Genomic DNA, 21785 nt, shown 5'->3' on the forward strand with positions numbered 1-21785 from the left:
TTAGACTTCCTGTAATTTACTAAAACATGAATTAAAATCATAAAAGAAATTCAGACGGAGAATAGTTGGACCGTAAATACTAACATGACAGTGAAGCCTGTTTACATGTGATTCAGACAACGTGTCAGGCTGTACATTTTTAAGTTGTTGGGTTTCCGTTACGTTCATTTTAGCGTTGTTTGTTACCAAGCAGGCTACCCGTGAGAAAAAGTTAAATTTCGCTTCTGCTTATCGGTTCCTAATATATGTATTAGGAATATATATAACTGCACCTGTTTTTTGATAGCTAGCGCTTAGCATGCATTATACCATAGACTGACTGTGTACACTTGAGCAGTGTACATGTGAAAGACAGAAGCTGAGACGAATTCGGGATCAAATTAAAATTAGAACTTTACAGAAAAGATTTACAGAGAGTGGAGTGTTTTAAATATCTAGGTATATGGTTTGACAAGAATCTCACTTGGACAACTCACAAAGAAAATTTTTTGAAAAATTAAAAAAAAAGAATACTGAATATTGTAAGATGTCTGAGAGGTAGAGAATGGGGCAAGTAGGATTTCTTTGAAAACTGTTTATATTGGATAAATAAGGGCAGTGATAGAGTTTGGTTTTACCAGTCTGCATCAAAAACATTATTAAATTCAAGGCCTGATACTACACAATTCAGTATCAGGCCTTGAGACTCTGCTGTGGAGCTAATAAAACAACCCCAGTATTAGCCTAGTAAGTGGAGATGAATGAGCTGCCATTAGAAATCAGGAGGATTCAGATTGCTTTAAACATCGGCAAACTTAAAGGGGACCATAAGGAGCATCACCATAAACAAAAGGTGTTACAGATACGTCAAGAGAAGGAAAAACGACAGGTCAAGAGCTTTGGGTGGACGATAGAAGACGCAGTTATGTAAATAGGGATAGGGGATTTAATGGTGAGCCTCACTGTACCGTGTTCCAATGTCCCACCTTGGTTAAGAGAGGACTTAATGGTTGACCTGCACCTGTTCAAATGGAAGAAAGAGAAAAGTAAAGATAAAAACCAGGTTAACAAGTTTCTAGCGGAACATTATTCTGGGTTTATTCAAATATTTACTGATGCATCAAAAACAGATAATACTAAAGTAGGAAGTGCATTCATTATCCCAGATTTGATTGTAATGTCAAATAAAATAATTAATAATAACCTTTCAGTATTTACACGGGAAATGTTGGCTATTCTTTTAGCCCTAGAATGGATAGAAAAATGTAAACCAAACAAAGTGTTAATAGGATCAGATTCAAGCAGAATGGAGCTGGGGATAGCTCAAATTGATTACAGAATAATCGAGGCAGGAGTCATAGTAAAGTTTCTCTGGATTCCAGCTCATATAGGTGTAAATGGAAATGAATTGGGAGATAAATATGCAAAAAGTGCAACGAAAAAAGAAGAAGTAAATATGGAAGTAAATTATAGTAAGGCTGAAGTTAAAAGCATAGTGAAAGCAGAAATGAAATAGCAGTGGCAGGAACAAAGGAACATGGGAAATTAAAGGAAGATGGTTCACAGTATCCAAAAGGAGTTAGATAGGAATAAAAAGGAAGAGGACATCATTTCCAGAATGAGATTTGGGCATAATGGATTAAATAGTACGCTTAATTTAATTGGAAAGCATGAAACTGGTATGTGTGAAGAATGTAATAGTCAAGAAACAGTAGAGCATGTCATTATTTATTGTCCAAAATATCAGCAGGAAAGGCAGATTATACAAAATAAACTAGAAAGAGAACAAATCAAATTCAATATAAAAGAAATAATACGGATGAACTCAGGGCATTTGGGATAAAGAGCAGTATTTATTTTCTTGGAAAAGACCGGAATTATTAGAAGAATATAGAGTAGATATTTGTATTTTGTATTTTTATTTTTTATTTTAAATATTTTATTATTTTTTTGTTTTTCTTTGTATTTCTTTCATTTATTTTGTTTGTTTGTTTCTGGGTGTGTTTTTTTCTTCTTGCTTACTCATAAAGTAGAAAAGACCATTCTGATCTACACTCCATTTCAGAAGGTGGCAGTAATGCACATCTAAAAGTTGTTTGCCAACCGCCATAAAAAAGGAAAAGAAGATTTTTGATTTTTTAAAACATACTGTACCTTATTTGACACCATTTTTTACAGTCTTTACAACTTGATTAACATAAGTTTACTCAAGGACATTTTTTTATTTAGTTCTTCTTTCTCTGACACACTACAAATAATATTTTCCTAGCCCCAGAATTTAATTTTGTGGAATTGGAACTGCAGCCTCAGCCTGGCTCGGATGTTGCACCTCTACAATGTCGCTGGATCCACTGTGAGTTCCTTCAGGACTTTGTTTCTGCGACTGATGAAAATTGCCACTTTTGCTTCGGCTAGCAAAAAATTTAGTAACCGACATTTGTTTTTATTGTTTTTCTTCCACCTGATTCCACCAATAAAACCGGGGATAGAAAAAACAACGTTAAAAATGCTAAAAACACGTTTTAAAAGGTTAAAAAAACAGTTAATCAGTCACACTCGGCAAAAAAGGCACTCATTTCAAACACTGTGATTCATCTTGGATATAAAAGGGTTTGTATAGTGTCATCCACTCAGGCATCGGTCCACTCAGTCTCCCAGACCACACGTTCGTGGCTCTGTCACACAGGTTCTTCTGATCCATTGTCTTTACGCAGCCTTTGTACAGATTCTTTCCGTTCACAGCGGAGAGGCTCAATGTTTTTTGCCGATCAATGCTCAGAAGGGGACCATTGAGCTCTGTGAGCTTGGGGGTCAGGTTAATCTCAGGGAAAAACGTCCATGGGCTCAGGTTGGACCGTTCCCTGGTGGAACTGCAGCAGGAGTTCTTTCTCCTTGTCGGAGAGTTTCTGCCTCCAGAGGTCGAGGGCTCTCTGCACCATCCGGACCGAACGAATCCCCAACATGGAGCTCACCGCCTGAGATTCGTGAGTGCTGGTCCTGCAGCGTCCACCAGTCTTTTCAAACTCACTGTGTTTTTCTTGCACAGTGCCCCCATCAGTCCAGGCACAGCACTGCCACACATGTCGAGTCTGGCCCCACAGATCAAAGGCTCCATCATCAGCCAGTGCAGAGAGAGTTGCTGTGAATTAACTTGCCAGTTAAAAAGACCACAGGATTTAAAAACACCCTGATAAAATAGAGGTAACCCGTCTAATTTTAAAACTTTAATATCAGTTAAAAATAGAGCCGCATCCAGCTGCAAATTATTGCAGCTGGTCACATCCCTCCAGACTAGATCTGAAGGCCCAGTTAAAAACCTTTGAATAAACTGTATTCTAAAAGTGGCAGTTCTACTTGCCAGGTGGACTAGGCCCTGTCCCCCCTCCTCTCTCTGTAAAAACAAAACACATTGTGGCACCCAATGAAATTTATCCCAAATGAAGTCCACCATCTTTGCCTGGATGTTGGCCAGCATACCTGATGGTGGAGATATTTTATCCCATCTCTTTTCCATGTGAGTCTCTGTGGGAGAGTGGGAAGACCCCCACACCACCCACCTACGGCAAGAGCTTCACTCTTTTCCCAGTTTACCTTTGAGGGGGAGATTTGAGCAAAACATTTAGCTATCTTATCCACCATATCTACACCATGCTGATCTTTTATAAAAACAACAACATCATCAGCGTAGGCAGATAAAACAGTTTTATTACTAAAACCAGGTAAAACCAGACCATGAACGCTCAATCGTATGGTCTGGTTTTGCATCCCAGATGCATAGAGCATCCCAGATGCTCTATGCATCTGGGATGCATAGAGCATCCCAGACAAGGCACAGCCCTGCCTGACACCTCTCTGCACCCTAAAAGGAGCACACAAACTGCCATTAAACTTCAGCACACTCTCAATGTCACTGTACAACACCTTGATCTTGGCAATGAGACCAGCGCTGAACCCAAACCTCCCCATGGTTTCCCATAGGAATTTGTGCTCAACACGGTCAAATGCCTTTTCTTGGTCCAAACAAGTCAACCCATTATTAAGGCTCAATGAACTGGAGAGCTCCAAAACATTTCGAATGAGGTGAACCTGCCACCATGTACCTGCCGGGCGCCCTGCGGCAGGTTAAAGGCATTGACCCAGTGACCAAGCTCTCATTAAAAACTTCTAAAACATTGTTCTTTAAAATGTCCCAGAAAGCTTCGTAAAATTCGACTGAAAGGGCCATCAATGCCTGGCGCCTTCCCGCCCTGCAGCTGAGGTGAACCTGCCACCATGTACCTGCCGGGCGCCCTGCGGCAGGTTAAAGGCATTGACCCAGTGACCAAGCTCTCATTAAAAACTTCTAAAACATTGTTCTTTAAAATGTCCCAGAAAGCTTTCGACCGAAAGGGCCATCAATGCCTGGCGCTTCCCGCCCTGCAGCTCCTCTATCTTCAGGGGACGCTCCAGGTCAGTGTTGGTCTCCCTGGAGCTCCACAATGTCAGTCTCCAGATCTCTGATAGATCTTGTGATGCCACGTGTGACGCTGAGAGTGTGCTGCTGACACAACTGTTTAATTTGGGTCTTCCCATGGTCCCACCACTACTCTAGGCAGGTGAACTCGCTCTTCCTCTGTCTAAAACCAGTCCAAAAATGAGAGCCTCTCTAAAACTTTGGTCTACAGTTAAAATTGAATTAAAATGCCAGTAAGCACTCTTAGGTAATATATTTTTGATATTCACTTGACATAAAACTAAAGCGTGGTCAGTAAAAACCACCTGGCAAAATCATACATGATTTAAAAACACAAAAATTATGCTTAAAGCATTAAAATCGGTCGAGCCGAGCCAAAGATACTTTGTTATCTTTTATGTGGGACCATGTGAACTGTCTGGAGCTTGTGTGCATCCTTCACCAAACATCCACCAGGCCATGGGAATAGACCAGCTGCTTCAAGATCTGCTGAGAGACTGGATGAGGCTCGGCATGGTTACGATCTAAAAGCTTGTTTTCCGTGCAGTTAAAATCCCCACCTAGGAATAAATAACTTGATGGCCCACGATCATTGAGTTTACTGCAAACTCTTTCTAAAAACAGCTTTCTCTCTGCACCGCTGGTTGGAGCATAGATATTCATAAAAACAATGTTAAAAAAAAAAATCATATATTCAAAGTTGTCAATCTTCACCTGAAAGCGACAGTTGAACTCATCGTGGCGGTTGTTGAGGATCATGTATATAAGTGTCTCCTGTGGGACACCACGTGTCTCAACAGTGGTGACTCACACCCAGAGGAGAGCTTCTGAACACCCGACAACACCTTCCCATGTCTGGACAGTTCCCTCACTAAGAACTCGTCACTGATGAACGGAGGAATGTTCGAGATCGTGATCTTCGTCGCCGGCAGCGTCAGCGGCATCACCGGCTCGAACACTCCGTTGACGGTGACTCTCACGGAGACCCGACCTTCACCCCGTGCTTCCTAGTGAGCCTGGTGAAGTCTCCACCACCACCCACCATGGCGTCAGACGCCACCCGGCCGGAACAGTGCACCAACAAACACCCCCACAACCCCAACTAAACCCGACAAAACACCACTACACCACTAATTATTATTACCTTAACAAATATAAAGAAAAATAGATATATAGATAGATAGATTTAGGTCCAAAAAGACACACAAGCTCTTCAACCCACACCCTCCTTCCTCGAAGAAGAAGAAGAAGAAGAAGATGTAGAAGAATTCAATTCAATTACATTTTATTTGTATAGCGCCATATCACAACATACATTGTCTCAAGGCACTTTACATAGTGAGGTCAATATTACAATATTACAGGGAAAACCCAACAAATCTTACAATGAGCAAAGCACTTGGCGATGGTGGAGAAAAAAAACTCCCTTTTAACAGGAAGAAATCTCGGACAGAACCAGACTCAGCTGTGGGCGGTCATCTCTCTCGACCGGTTGGGGTGAGGAGAGAAATGGGGAAGAGAGGAGAAGTGGGCAGAAAGAGGGTGGGAGGAGAGACAGTAGGAGAGAAGAGAGAGAGAGGACAGTTGCACAACCACCGCTTTAATCTCTACCAGACTGATACTTATAATAAAAAAATTAAATTGTGTTGTTGTTATTATTAGCGATGATATTAATATTAATAATAATAACAATAATAATGACGGGTTTGGGTCCTGCAGCTCTGGGGTCAGAGATACACTAGGAGAGATAGAAAACACAAACAGGGTTAGTGACATGTACTGTAAACATATCGGGGGATAGAGGGGTTGTATAACAGGAAGAAGAAGATGTAGAAGAAGAAGATGTAGAAGAAGAAGACGACAGAGGCTGTCTGCCCACCGGCCGCCAGATGGCGCTAATGCAGCAGCCAGGTTGCTGAACAGTAACAGTTAAACGAAGAAGAGGAAGCGTAGCGGGTGCCTGAGCTTCCTGCTTTGAGACTGTTCCCGGTGTAATCTCGGTCCAAATTACAGGTAAAAACCTGCCGAGCATCAATAACGATAAGAACAATCAACGTGTTAACGCCTGGGGTTTTTTTTTAACGTTAAGTGAGTGACACTTCCTCTCTGGTTTAACACGACAGTGGCAGGTCAAAAAGAGAGACGGCCCGCGACGATTAGTTTTGCTAACTTGAAAACGAAGGTTAGTTCATATGTGGCCTTGTTTTGTGCTTCAACGCCGGCGCTGAAGTGAAGCGAAGGCTGTGACACCCACGTGACTGATATTGTATCGAAACAGGTTCAACGAGAGGCTTCCGTTTTCGATGCAACACCAACAGCGCTGCTTACACGCTGCTAATGCTGTTAGCTCCGAAGCCCTCGAAACCCAAATTCAATTCAAATGTTGGGCTGGTTTAAATTGACTTGCCAATAGGTTGAAGTGGTTGCACACGTGTTTCCTAAGATGTTGCCTAACGCTGGGTTTAATGAGTAAACTGTTGCGAGGCGTATTCGATGCGGAAGCCGCGTCCGCCACTTACGGAAGGCGACGATGTCCATAACACAGGTCTCTGTTTGGTGCTTAAAAAGCCAGAACATCCCGTCTGTTGGTGCCAGATGATCAAAGCCGAGTCACTCGTGCACTCAAGAAGATATCATCATCATCATCATCATCATCAAGACCATCAAGACATCGGCCTTCCATACCGTCCCATGCGGGTTGCCAGTAACAGCCACACTTTGATCTTTGTACACTTGCCATCTAATGGTTGGACTTCGTTCACTCGTGTCTCTGTTATTTCCCACCGATGGTCGAATCGCTGTCTTGTATCAAGAGACAGAAATCCCAGCTTACCGTCAAAAGAGAAAGCTCCGAGGCCAGAGACACACAGTGCCACGAGAACAGACTTAACGCACTTTGAAATAGATGAATATTCGTTAAGATTTAACGCAAAGTTAAAAGGGGGGAAGAAGGAAGGAATCAGTATGTACACTGTGAGTTGGAGGAAAGGTCCTGTCCCGTGTTGAGCTAGCAGGGTTGCCAGATTGTATCGCTGCAAATCCAAACTAACCAGAGCAGATGCAGCTCCTCGTCAGACTAGTAACATTAGAATTTGACATTCCACAGGAGTGCGGATATCGCTGTATGTTTGACGGGGCAGGTTAGGACGTTTTCGCACTTCAGCCTCAATCCTCTTTGAGTGTGACAAGGTCACTGAGTCCCAGCCGATGCCTGGCTAAGCCTGAGCTGAGAGGAGATAAACCAGTGAGCGCGACACAAGCTGCCGATTGAGTGTGGGTCACGTCCACTGGATGGATACACGCACACTTTATAGTTAGTGGAGTGTCTGAGCATTTGATCGTAATTAAGGCATTTTGAGAACTCCCATAAGATCCCATCTGTTCATCTTTCACATGCTCTCTCCCCTGTTTGCTCGCCAGGATGGCACAGTGGGGTGCCATGTTCTCAATAATTGCTGCTCTCGGAGGAGCAGCGCTCTTAGCCTCCGTGCACAAGATCGATGAGGGACACACTGGAGTTTACTACAGGTGAGACTGCGAAATACATTTGTTTGTTTTTTTATTGTTGTGCCAGAGACATTAATGTCCGAATGTGCTGCAGTAAAAGTGGGACAACAAAGGAGCGAACGTCTGCGTCAGAGGTGTATGACTAAAACAACTTAAAAACTGTTCAACAGTGAGTCATGTAAATATCTGGCTGTTAAAGGGGTAGTTCAGAGATTTCTAAGTGGGGTTGTATGAGTTACTTATGCATAGTTTACATGTTACCTAATGGAGATGGTGATCAGGATGTCATTTAACGGAGTTAAAAAAAGAAATATATCCGTTCAATTGTACGGTAAAGTATGTATTTTTTTTCACGTTTAAGTCTGCACTTTTTTTTCAATGGTACATCGGCCAGGTATTACTGCACCAACCTCGCGCCGGTGCAGTATCACTCCGCAAATCAGCTGTTCGACTCAAAGCTACCGCTGCTAAAGCTACTGTGGGCAAAAAGATGTTTTTTGGTGGTCCCCTCTGCAACAGTAGAGCCCCGACTCTTGCTTCTTCCACCTCTCCTCAAAACTCCTTTAAATGACATCGCAGATCTCCATCTCCTAACTCATACAGCCCCACTTCAAAATCACTGAACTATCCCTTTAAGACTGACAAAAAATTTTGTTCTTAGGTATAGGGTAATATTAGTTTCATATTACCCTATACTTAAATTATCACTTGCGCAGACATGAGGTAAATATCCAAGTTTTCATAACTAGATAAAATCAGCTATTTGCCCCATCAGTGGGGCTAATTACAAAAAGGACGGTGCTTCCATGGACTGAGACTGTGGTCTCTTATGTAGAGCTGCAATAGTTAATCGATTAGTTATCAACCACTAAATAAATTGCCAACTATTTTGATAATCAATTAATCGGTTCAAGTAGTTTTTTGAAAAAGAAAGTCAAAATACTCTGATTTCAGCTTCTTAAATGTGAATGTTTTCTGGTTTCTTTGGTCCTCTGTGACAGTAAACTAAATATCTTTCATGTGTGGACAAAACAAAACATCATGTTAGGGTTCAAGGAACACCATCAACATTTTTCACCATTTTACGGCATTTTATGGACCAAACAACTAATCAATTAATCAAGAAAATAATCGACAGATTAATCGATAATGGAAATAATCGTTAGTTGCAGTTATGACTCATGATAGTGTAGTCCAAGAGCAAAGTTTAATTTTTATCGTAGAAAGAAATTCATCTGGGAAGATTGTTTTATATCCTACATTAAGAAACAGGTTGACTGAAAATGTGGAATTGCAAATGTATTCTGTAGATGTGTATGTGTTTATCTGTACTTGATATCAGCGGTAGAACAAAGTACAATGGGAGTGGGAGCGCTCGAGTCCTGCTGCCAACACTGGCTAGGGAAACTGTCCCTTTTCATTTCCTCTTTACACATCAGGGTGTTATTGTTTTAGTTTTCATTACAAGCTAAAATCCTTCAGGAAATGGCTTTGTTCTGGTCCGAAGCCCATCTTGATAACCTGTTGATTTCTATGACTTTGTTGTGTAACAAAGGGGCGGGGCTCTCCTGACCACCACCAGTGGCCCTGGTTTCCATCTTATGCTTCCATTCATAACCACATACAAGCCTGTTCAGGTGAGTTTTATTTCCATAGCCTAAGGTCAAAAATCCCTCTGACAGTTCATATATAGGCACAATCCCAGTAACTGAGAATAAATACTAATACAAAGAATAAATACTAATACTAATACTAGACAAGTGTCATGGGCTGCACACTTCATCACTACCAGGGAGTATCTCTGACCATTACAAGGTCACAATAAAGAGAAAGTAAAAGAGAAGTTTAGACACAATATCTACATCCCTAACCCTTTTCGAATGGTCTAATACAACAATTTAATACTGGGTATGCCTAAAATGCATTCTAGCAGTGTCTGATTTAAAAGTTTAAAGGTTACATATTATGCCCATATACAGGTACATACTATTAATTTGGGTTACTACTTGAAAAGGTTTACACGCTGTAATGTTCAGAAAAGGCATCAGTGTCCTCATACTTCCCATTCCTGCAGCTCCTTTTTTCATCCTGTCTAAAATGCCCGGATTCCTCCACTAATGCTTTTGCCCACATTTGTTTCAAAACGGAATGAGAGGGTCTTCCTTTGGACAATCCGAGCCAGTCATACACTGTTGTACTGAAAATAGAGTTATCTTTTCATTAATGGACCAATCAAGCGAACAAGTGACATTTTCTTGTGGTAAACTTTTCTCGTTACTCAACCTACAGGTGCACTGATACCATTATATCTGCAATATGTCAGTCTGGCCTATCAACTTAAAATCCCATTACATTACATTCATTTAGCAGATGCTTTAAGAACTTTATGCTCTTGTGAACATTTTTTTGCGGCAGTAAAGAATTTAATCATAAACACATTGTATGGATATGAATGATGATCACCACAATTGATATGTCAGAAAAAGACAAATAAATATAAAATGTTAATAAATAAATATAAAAAATAACAGATCCGGTCTTTGACTTGGACCAGCAGAAGTATAGTGTACTTTCACTTTTACTTTCATTAAATGTTTCGACAGTTGCAAAGCATTTGTTGTATTTGTGGCAACCAGACTCTCGACTGGTTCACTCTCTGCGCCACCGGAGTAGGTCACGGCCACGCCCACTGCCCCGGACATGCTCTGACACAGACACACAGATCTGATCTCTCCTCAGTACGCTGCTTCTCTCTCCATTGAAAAATGTGTTTGTATCTGTTGGTTGGAATGCAAGTGCAGTTTTCTTTAACAAGACTCTCTTGTTTTCTTTAACAAGACATATGATCTGATCGCGACTTCCGCCGCGATCAGATCATATGCCAAATTAAGATCGATTTCCATATAAGATTGTCAAATTGCCCACCCCTAACTGCAGCTGCAGGTCACTTTTTGCAGTTAAAAAAGAAAAGTGCAACCAGCAACACCGCAGACCAAGCAAACCCCTCCCAAACATAACGTTAATGAGAACACAGCAGGGCTCTCCGCCTCTCCCTCAGTCTGCTCGTGCGTGTGTACGTAAGCGCACGTACAACGCGAGTAGCAGTGCGCTGAACACTCCTTAATAAATCTTTCATGTTGCTCTGAGAAGTGTAAAAATATTTTCCATTTGTTTTAAGTCTATGGCTAATCTAGATTTCTTCAATTAAAGAAGTTGAATGATTTCATTTCATACCGGGTTGATAGATTTACTCCCAGCCTCATCTGGTTATGTCGGAGAACACAAAAACGTGGGCCTGACTTCCTGAATGCCAGAAAGTACGTTGAATGTGAATTTAAATTTTGCCTCACAGACGACGCTGCAGACGGATGAAGTGAAGAATGTACCATGTGGCACAAGGTAGGTGTCCTGTTTTCACTGATGTAAGTTGTATGATATGTGGCACTAGGACTTATTACACTCATCATCCATCTTCTAACCCTACCCACTCTGGCGGATAGAAAAAAAGGGTTACGCGCAAGAGAAGGCTGCTGGTTGCTGTCAGTCAGACTGTTTAAAAAAAATATCTCTCACTTTAATCTGCTGGTTCCGCCGCACTGCACAACACGTGCGTAGGACGTTATGGCCTCAGTCATCAAACCACGTGAATTTGGGATACAGTAGCAGCTACAAAGTAAGACGGTTGTATGGTGATGTGTCGCCGGGCAGAGTTCTGTCGTAGGAGCGGTGTCTGTTGCACTGTTGCGGAGGGCGGGTTCGGTGGAGGGGGTCGGGGACGTCAATCTTGTGGCGGCGACACTGGACGCGTGTTGGCCCTTCTAGCGGATCTCCCCAGCTACAGCGTCACCCAGGACCCGGCCCCGACGGGGCACTGTGGCACACAGACACCATCCGCAGCAGAAGGCCAGACCTCATAGCAGGAGACAAACTAGTAGTTTTGGCTTGTAAAAAATCTGGCTTGCTGGTCAATTTTTTTCATCTACCCGCCACCTTGGCTGGTAAGCCCAGAAAGTTAATTTTGAACCCTGAATACATGTTTCAATGCCAGCGCCCAGACTGAAAATACAATAACTTTTGTCACATACCAGTGTTTTTTATCAGTGTGTTTGTCTAAAAGTAAATGTTGAGTTACTATTTTTTTTTCTTTTTCAGTGGCGGAGTGATGATTTACTTTGACCGCATAGAGGTGGTGAACTATCTCGTTCCGTCAGCAGGTAAACAGTGTACAACAGGCAAAAAACATCAAACAAGTGTATTCATTCTAAAACCCCAATGGTTTGTCTTTTGTGCTGCTGTGTGGCCAGTAAAACACTTCACAAGATATCGTCTCTGGTGCCGGCAAACACATTCAATTTAATTTGTTGCAGTCGGCTCCAGCAGAACCGAGTATATCTCTGTGTTCTGTGTTTGTTCTCCTTTCTGACTCCGTTGAACGCTCGCTTTCCTCTCTGCAGTTTTCGACATAGTGAGGAACTTCACGGCAGACTACGACAAAGCTTTGATATTCAACAAGGTGCACCATGAGCTCAACCAGTTCTGCAGTGTTCACTCACTGCAGGAGGTCTACATCGGCTTGTTTGGTAAGTGTGGTGGGCCACATACTACACTACTAATTTGAAACAGCTCCCCTGTTTTTTAATGGTACTTTAAATTCTACATAAACAGCATGTAGTCGGTCCCTACAGCGTAAGGTAGGGACACACCAACACGACATTAAACAACTCACATCAACAAAGACCGTCTGCTCTCGTCGCATACGTCTGGGCGTGTCTGGCAAACAGAATTGTACCCAGAACACACCGCCAAGACTAAATCCAACAGCCAACTAGCTTGTGCGTTCTGCACCTGCGTGAGAGGATATAACTCTCCATACTAGCAGGGGGCAGTAGTTTTTATATGTCATTCAGGAAGGGTAACTGGAAATTCCAACCAATTGCATTCAGAGATTTTGAGATTTACAGCTGTCCAGGATTTTCAGGAGAAGATATGCATAAAGTCAAAGTTGTGGAATGAGCAGGGATGGTGTGTGTGCGCGTCAATGTAATGCATAATGTCCATGGCGTCCATGTCAGTGTCAGTGGGGGTCTCTGCCTTGTTGATCAGGGCCGGCTGTAGAGGGGAAGACGCTGTTCTTGTGGTGTGAGGTTTTGGTCCTGAAGGACCGCAGCTTTTTGCCAGAGGGGAGTGTTACAAACGTGTTGTGTCCACAACCATCTCCACTGTCTTTAGAATGTTGAGCTCCAGGTTGTTGAGTGTATAAATTCGATGGCTAAATTTGTCACTTTAACATTTAACATTGGATGTCAGTCTTACTACATAACTTAACTTAACATTTCTTGAACATTTTTGGCATGGTATGGGTTGAATTGAATGTTGTTAAATTAGCATCAAGACCATAGCAAGGCTAAATACATAAAGAGAGATTGAATATATATAAATATGTTGTTTTTACTCATAAAATCACTCCAGCTGAGGAACAACTATGTAAAAAGAACTAGGAGAATTAAAGTCATTATAGTTGTAAATTTACAAGAAAGAAAGTATAGAGTTTTTAAAGTCTTAAATTTGCGGGTCTTTTCGCCTTCCCGCTGAGCCACATGGCGTCACTTTGCAAGGCTGAATCAACCTCATCGTGAGGAGCGCTACGCCCCCGCACCACAGATGCACACACACACACAGAGACAGACGGACAGGACAAACAATGGCAAAGAGAGAAACACCCAGTCCTGACCTGTACTCGCACGATTTTATTCTCTGAACTGCTGCTTCATGATTGGTTGATATGGTAACAGCATGAACATGCAGATGTAAAGGCGTTCCCAATGACGAGCTCAGTCAGTGTATGGTGCAAGCATTGTGGCTCTTATTGTAAACACACTGTCATGTCTGAATGAAGATATAATGGAAACTTCTGAAAAGGGCTCAGTCTGACACCGTCCCCTTTCAGTTTGAAATCAAGGAGACAGTTAGTTTATACTTTAAGCTGCTCCCTCATCAGCTCACCCCGCTCTCTTCTTTTACTTTTCCCCCGTCAGACCAAATTGATGAAAACCTGAAGTTGACGCTGCAAGAGGATCTAACATCCATGGCCCCTGGACTTATCATACAGGTACAGTGAGACCATCAGAAAGGCTGCAGGACAACCTACAGTGCAAAAGTCGGGCAGCTCAGATGAAGACGGTCTCAAGCCCAGATTGGGCAGAACCCCAGCTCGAGGTTTTGTTGTTAAGATTATGTGGTCAGTGCAGTTTATTTATCTGACTGATTTTGCTTCGGGGGTATTGACAGTAGAGACAAGACAGGAAATGAAGGGAGCACGAGCTTGAGAATAGCGTGCAGCAAAGCTCCCAAGCGAGACACTCGCAGCACGTTTGACTGGTGGCAGTGCTGTTCTTTGTGTTCAGTAGCAACAATTGTTTTACTCAAATGCTATCATGCACACATCTGATTGAAAGCAACAAGTGTACGCACATTTATGTGCCTTTTCTGGTGTATTTTGGTATATGTATTTAATCACAGTCCGAAGGAGGACACGAGGCAACTTAATGACAATGTTCCATCATAGAATTGCTCCAGGAATACACTGAGCATGTGTTGTTGTCTGAATTTCTAAACTGACACAGGGCTGCAGTAAAGAACCAGAGTACTGAAGTTATAAATATTGACATCAGCTGAATGAAACGCTGCATAGTATATCTATTTACAGTTTGGAGCCTTATGCCGAGTTTCACTCCCTCTGCTGGAGCATTTATGATAACAACAGAATACATTGTTTTCCGGGAAAGTTTCATAGAGCACGTTATGACTGAATTTGAAACAGCCTGTGTGGTTTCTCCCTCCTTGAAACGCTCCACTGGGCTTTAATTCTCTGGCATCATGTGTCCTGTAAATCTCCATAAACAGCTGAAATAACAAATGATCTTTTCTCTCTCTGGGAAAACCTGTAATCCTACAGTGACGAGGCTTTTTGAATAGCAGTCTTTCTCTAATGTCTCCTCTCCAACTGCAATTTTTGAGAACTCCCCTGATGTTTGTTTGTAGTTGTTTTATTTTATTTATTGGACAACTTCAGAGTGTCTCTGTCTTTGTTTCTCCCTCATTGGTCAACAGGCGGTCCGTGTGACAAAACCCATTATACCAGAGAGCATTCGCCGAAACTACGAGCTCATGTGAGTTTTACAATTTTTTGCCCAACAAGGAATGTTCCCTGACCCCATAAGCCTGTATTGTGTATTTGTTTTCCCTCCCAAATGGATGGACATTCATCCAACTCCTCCTGCCAAGTCCCGCACAGTAGGATCACGCTGTTTCATGTCAGGATGTGCTTAGTCATATGTGAAATAAGAGGATTTACAGTAAGTGAAAGTCAGATTCGGGAAGCACTGTGAGACATCAGACGCTTCCCTCTCAGCTCTTTATTCAAGACATTGCATCACTCCCCTGCAACTGAAGAGAAACAAAGCAAGCATGCGGTCTGTGGCGCCTAATTACTCTCTGTGTCTGTCTTACAAGGAACAATTCCACCACACAAAAAGAATACTGGAGTGCTCGTACATGATAAAACCAAAATAGTCATGTCACTTATCCAGCTGGATGACAACAAAATACATATAATGTGTAATATTTACAATGAATACAGTTTTCCCTAAGTTTTGTGTTTGTGTTGCAGTGTTAATTGTGATATGAAAACATAGTTTTGTTAAAAAAGTAAAGTAGTCGGCGTTCAACAGGCCTCACCTGCAGCGGTGGCCGCGGGTTGGGGTATGGCAGGTCCGTCTTTCTTTATCTTGATACCAGATTGTGGATGTTTGTATCACAATTACAGTCTGGCTTTCAGAGTCGTTACACCTTTCAAGCATGTAGATCTAGATATACACTCACCCACTCCCATCACAGCCCTTAACCTCTCTGTCCTCATTGTTGATCCACTGAGGAATAACACAGGGGTCACTCAAGTGATGAGGGGATATATATAACCTGCAGCCTTGAGTTGCATTTTTTCCTCCATCATCACTCCAAACGGTGTTAATTTCGTTAATGAAAACTATGACGAAAAATTTTCGTCAACATCCTCATTCCCCATGACTAAGACGAGACGTTGATGAGCTAAAGAAAGGGTCTTCGACAATACAAGTTTTGACGAAATCTATGTTTTATTTTCGTTGACAAGATGAGACGGGACGAAAATGTTAAGTGTTGAGATAATGATATTTTCCCCCGGCTTGCATCTAGTCCAGCACTGGCGAACCCGCGGCTCGTGTGTGTTAAATCAGCAGAGCAGCTCAGACTGCAGCCTTGCACCGCTCCGCTCACATTGTACGTGCACATGCGCCGATAACAAACTGTTTCAGTGAATCACCTGACGTCTTCACGTCTTTACTGCCGCTGCTCCACACTGCTGATCAGCTGTTTATTCAAAATGTATTAACACTGAATGGAACACGTGCCCAGCACTGCGCTTTCCTGGTCCCTAAACAACTCACATGACAAGTGTGAGACTGATGAACGATTCTCGAGATTTATGACTGACTGACAAACACACACACACACACACACACGCACACACACACACACACACACACACACACACACACACACTCTCACTCTCACTCACACACACACACACACACACAGATTTCTTGACTTATTAGCAGGATTAGTAAGAAGATGTCTCGACCACAGGAGAGTAGCCTCTCTGCTTCCTCTATATATAAAATAAATATGAAAATACTCTTAATTTCTTTGAAGTAGAAAAAGAGTGAGGCAATGAATTCAGATATTGCATAAGTAAAAGTGTTCAGATTGAAATTATATTTTACGAATTTCAACACTTGATACAACCTGTCATCTTGATTTCAATTACTGATACTTTTATTAGCCTAATTTAAAGCCACAGTGTGTCAATATTCAAATTTTCTGCCAGCATCTGGTGATAAGGTTGAAAATAGCAACCAAATGAGCACATTCCAATCAGTGGTTCATAATGTGTTTAAGTTTAGAAATGGAAGTAGCAGTTGTCAGTAGTTGAAATATGATCATATCATCTGTTGAAAAAGATGATCCAGTCTATGGAAATTCACCTCACCTCACACCTGGCTCCATGTTCCCCAAAGTCCTGATCATCACCTAAGAAATACCTCTGTCCAGATCATACCTGGGATGTTGTTAAGTCTGTGATGGTGCAGTGCTTATGCTGCTTTCATTTCATACAGGAGTTACAGTTATTACCAGTTTCCACCTCTACCATGAATAGAATAGAAAGCCTACCTTGTACATGCCCACACAGTCCTGTGGATTTAGAGGAAAATGGTCAAAACACCTGTGAAGAGCCTTTAACGGTGAAGTGTGCATTAATCATTGCAGGGAGAGCGAGAAGACAAAGCTGCTGATCTCTCAACAGACTCAGAAGGTTGTGGAGAAGGAGGCAGAGACGGAACGGATCAAAGCTGTGATCGGTGAGACGGAGCAAGTAAAACAATGTTGGTTGCAGTTTGTTGTTTAGGGAGAAACACACTGCAGGTTGACAGTTTAATCGTGATTCTTTTGTTCCATTTGTTAGAGGCTGAGAAAGTGGCACAAGTGGCAGAGATCAAGTTCTCACAGAAAGTCATGGAGAAGGAAACCGAGAAAAAGATCTCTGAAATCGAAGGTTTGTATCCAACTCAGATCCTTGCCACATATTTGACACTACAGTTTGTTTACAGGTATTGGGAAGTGTTACTGCATGTTTGTAACTAGTTACTCTCCACCACTTCTTGTGTCCTAGAAACACACACACACACACGCAGATATATATGTATGTATATATATACATATATATATATATATATACATACACATATATTTATTTCCTGCTGTCTGAGTTGTAAAACAATGTGTACTTTTAAACCACCCTGGTTTGTGATTTATAGACGGTGCATTCCTGGCCCGTGAAAGAGCCAGAGCAGATGCAGAGTTCTATACAGCACAGAAAATTGCTGAGGCCAATAAGGTAAAGATATCACAAGCACACCTCCCACATTCTCGGAGAGTCTAGACTTGTTTTTGTAACTTGAATTTGTTGCCCATCTTGCAGGTGAAGTTAACACCAGAGTATCTGCAGCTAATGAAGTACAAGGCCATCGCCACCAACAGCAAAATCTACTTTGGTAATGAAATACCCCAGATGTTTGTGGACTCTGGCTCTGCAGGGAGCTCTGTCAAGGTCTCTGCTGCCATGGACTCTGTGGGTGAGCAGTAATGCAGGACGTGGATGAAGTAGTGGGATGCACAGCACTACTGTTCCTCGTTAGGACTATCTGCTGGGGGGCAGTGGCTTTGTCCACGGGCCTCTGGCCCAGAGAAGCTCTGCTGACCTGGGGCTGTATTTCTCAAACATCTCAGAATCACTGATAGAAATCACATTGGAAGTTTGACGATGGAGTCAAATTCTTCTCCCTCGGAGAAGACAACTGTAGTTATTTTTGAGGCTTCCTATGCCTCTGTTCTTTTTTGATGAGGAATGACACCAAGTAGACTAGAATCATAGTTTAAGGTGAGAAAAACTAAATGAAATGGCATCACCTGTGTGTATATGACAAGCTCCTTTTTAAAATTGAGATTTACCCAAACTGTCCCCTGTTGCTGCACAGCTTAAACGGTCTGTGAACCCAGTCACAACAAAGAATATCCCAAATCCGTTACTACTTCTGTGTTAAACTGTGTTATGTGACATGTGTCCTAAATGAGCATTGAAGCATTAAGGTGAGAAAAACCAACCTGTTGTTCTGAAGATGGAAAGGCAAAAATATTTTCTAATCTATTATTTGTAACGAATACAGTTGTGAACTACCAAAATCCTTGTTAGTTTATCTGCATTGTCCGCTGACCATTCGCATCTCTAAGCCTCATCACTCTATAAGTACATTTTAACACTTCTTGCTACATGCTTTCTGTTCTTGCGTGGCTATGCATTTTACAAGTTAGTTATTTTCTAAACCCCCTTCATTTCAGACTGGTCTACAAAAGCAGGCTTCTCATTTCAAGCATATTTCTGTAGCTGTCACTAGCAGAAAAATGATGATCATATTCAGGGTCATAATTTTAATTTGGGTTATTACTTGAAAAGGTTTACATGCTCATTAATGTTCAGTTAACATGTCAGTTTCCTCGTACTGTCCATTCCTGCAAATGTACCAAGGTATTTTCAGTGATATTTTCTACATTTCAGCAAGTCAAGTGCAGGGCACCTCTGCAGCGCCTAAATCCTGGGGATAGTTAAATCTTTAAAAATGTTGAATGTTGAAAGTCCTAAACAAGAAGTAGCAAATATGTGTCACTCTGAGGATGATCCGTGATTCTGAACTGCCTGAAAAATACTAGCCCTTTTTAAGATGTGTCACTGTAGACAACTCACAGGGAAGATGAATGTATTGTTTGACTGTCAGATGTAACATCCTCTCTTCGTTGGTTTGAATTATTTTGTAACATTTCTTTTCAGCCCAGAGGACATTTTTGAATATGAATTGAGTTTGTACCACATTTTTGCTGTATGTGTATAAATCACTTTGTTTCTCACACTGTACCTTTAGAGGAAATGATATCTGTGCAACTGTTTGATTTATATTTTTCATTAGGATTTATATTCATAACTGAGCCCACTTGGAAAAAATATAATTTTAAGTCACAAAAAGCAGCATTTGTACTTTAGTTTTATAACCAAACAACAGACATGTCACCTCAGCTACATTCAGTATGTTGGGTTTTTTTGGGGGGGTGTTTGTCCTGTAAAGAACTTACAGGATGTGTAAACTAGTGAATTGCCTGTGAGCCTTTGGCAACATGACCCATCCTCCCAGAGGAGGAAGATGTGAAGGAACTGCGGTGTCGAAAGGCATTTTATGTATGTCATAGTCTGTAGGAGTCAGTTAGTCAGTGTGGACCCATTTCTAGAGAAAGGTTGAGATGATCAGGACCAAAACTATTGACAAAATGGTTCATGTTTGTTTGTTTCTCAGCACTTGACAAAGTTGTTTCAGTTGTTGCACAACAGATACGTGACCAGATTATAATTTTTCCAAAGAACCCAGTAGAGATCAGAGTTGTGTTTTCGTTTCATACTTTAAGTCTCAGGAGGAAGGTAGTACCAAATTTGGTGTGGGCAGGATTTGGCAGGCCTTTGGGGAACTTTTTTCCCCTCAGTGAGAAAATATTTCTGTCATCCCAGAATTAAGAGGCTTTTGTCCTCAATTTGCTATGACCCGGTACAAACAGATGTTGTTGTCAGACGTTGATCCAGTTAGCCCGCAGTGACTTTTGTCATTTAAATTCTAATTTCTCAGATTAATTGAGATTGATGATGACTTGAAAGGCAAATGCTTTTGCACTGATTTCATTTGTTAATGTGCAATTAAGATATTGTCATTTGACAATAAAGCACTATGGGTTATTATGTAAGAAATCACTGGCATTATCCTGATTTTTTTAATGTACATTTAAAGTGCACTGATTATAGGATGATTATTATTATTAATAAAACTGTTTAAATATGTGTTTCAAACAATAAAGTTTATAGTATCCAAATAGCTCTTATAATTCTGCCGGGTTATTTGCAAAGTTGAAAATGATTACTATTGACTAATAATTATGCCATGGAAGCACTTTGAGTTTCTCATCAAGCTATATAACAAGCTTTATTGTATCTTTGCATTTGACTAAAATGTTTCCAGGTTATTAAGAGAGTTACTGGATAACAATCGAACTTGGCACAAATAATTACTCTAATCAGATTGCAGACAAGAGCCCGGACGATTTTTGGGGTTGGTGCCGATATCGATATTTTGGAGTATAAGATTCCCAATACTGATACATCGGCCGATATATACAGTATACATTTTAAATCTGTCAACGATTTCTAAAATGTCATTATCAAACCTTCATGACAAAGAATTGATGGCTTGATATTTTTGTTTAACCATGAACTTTATCATAAGTAACTATATATTGAAAATACAAATACAACCAAATTAATAGAACTTATAACAAACACTTATTTTACATAAAATGTAAACAAATATGCACAGTTAAAGGCTCAAATCTGTTGGCCCATAATATTGGTCGGCTCTTAGAATATCGGCCGATACCAATGTCTGTGAAGGGCTATTATCGGCCAACCGATATATCGGTCGGGCTGTAGTTTTTATTTTGCCCCGAATCATTCATCATATGATTTGGCTCATGACCCCAAATTGAAAGAAATCCAAGGTAGCACGGGCTACCTTCAGCGGTGTCATCAGTCTCCGTATTGGATGATTTCATAGCTGACACTGAACATCAGCTTCACACTTCACTCCCCCACACAAAACCAAAAAGACCATGACAACAGATGAAAACCTACAGACAAAAAACACCATATTAAATAAAATGAAGGGGAAACTGCTCAGCAATACAAGTTCCCGTTCATACATACTTATATACAAAAAAAGTACAAGTGTACTCTGAAATAAAAAACGTGAAATCTTGCAACATATTCATATACACATTGATATATTCCTATGTATACACAATGTATGTATTCACGTATAATAGAATGTATCAGCTTGTTTTAAAGATTGTTATCAAAACATCTCAGGTCTTTCCATTGCTGAAAATGATTGTTCTATTGAAACACTCCCCTCAGGAATCCCCTACATTTCCAGTGATCGTGTGCTGTAGGTGCTCGAGTACACCTGAAAGATGACATGAGGGGTTTAGATAGATAGACATGTAGATAGATACTACATTCGCTGCACACTTACAGTGAAGGAAATATGAGCGAAAGACATTTTTAATAGGTCTGCATATGCGTTGGCCCCGCCTATCACATATT

General features: G+C 41.2%; 1 protein-coding gene across 6 annotated transcripts; it reads left to right on the forward strand.

Moving 5' to 3' along the window:
- The first annotated feature begins 6306 nt into the window (after positions 1-6306).
- On the forward strand, positions 6307-20502 carry erlin2 (ER lipid raft associated 2). Of its 6 annotated transcripts, none has more exons than XM_035639922.2 (12): positions 6307-6445; positions 7853-7960; positions 9495-9576; positions 11292-11338; positions 12092-12153; positions 12394-12519; positions 13975-14048; positions 15050-15108; positions 17303-17394; positions 17499-17588; positions 17851-17930; positions 18015-20502. In XM_035639922.2, the coding sequence occupies exons 2-12, from the start codon at positions 7854-7856 to the stop codon at positions 18177-18179; spliced, it is 984 nt and encodes a 327-aa protein (XP_035495815.1). In that variant the 5' UTR covers positions 6307-6445; position 7853; the 3' UTR covers positions 18180-20502. The 6 variants fall into 6 exon arrangements, with proteins under 6 accessions (XP_035495815.1, XP_035495818.1, XP_035495820.1 ...); XM_035639925.2 differs by having other exon boundaries at positions 6385-6520; XM_035639927.2 differs by lacking the exon at positions 6307-6445 and adding an exon at positions 6573-6614.
- The last annotated feature ends 1283 nt before the right edge of the window (positions 20503-21785 follow it).

This window comes from Scophthalmus maximus, chromosome 3 (genome assembly GCF_022379125.1).
Source record: "Scophthalmus maximus strain ysfricsl-2021 chromosome 3, ASM2237912v1, whole genome shotgun sequence".
In the NCBI taxonomy this organism is placed as follows: Eukaryota; Metazoa; Chordata; class Actinopteri; order Pleuronectiformes; family Scophthalmidae; genus Scophthalmus; species Scophthalmus maximus.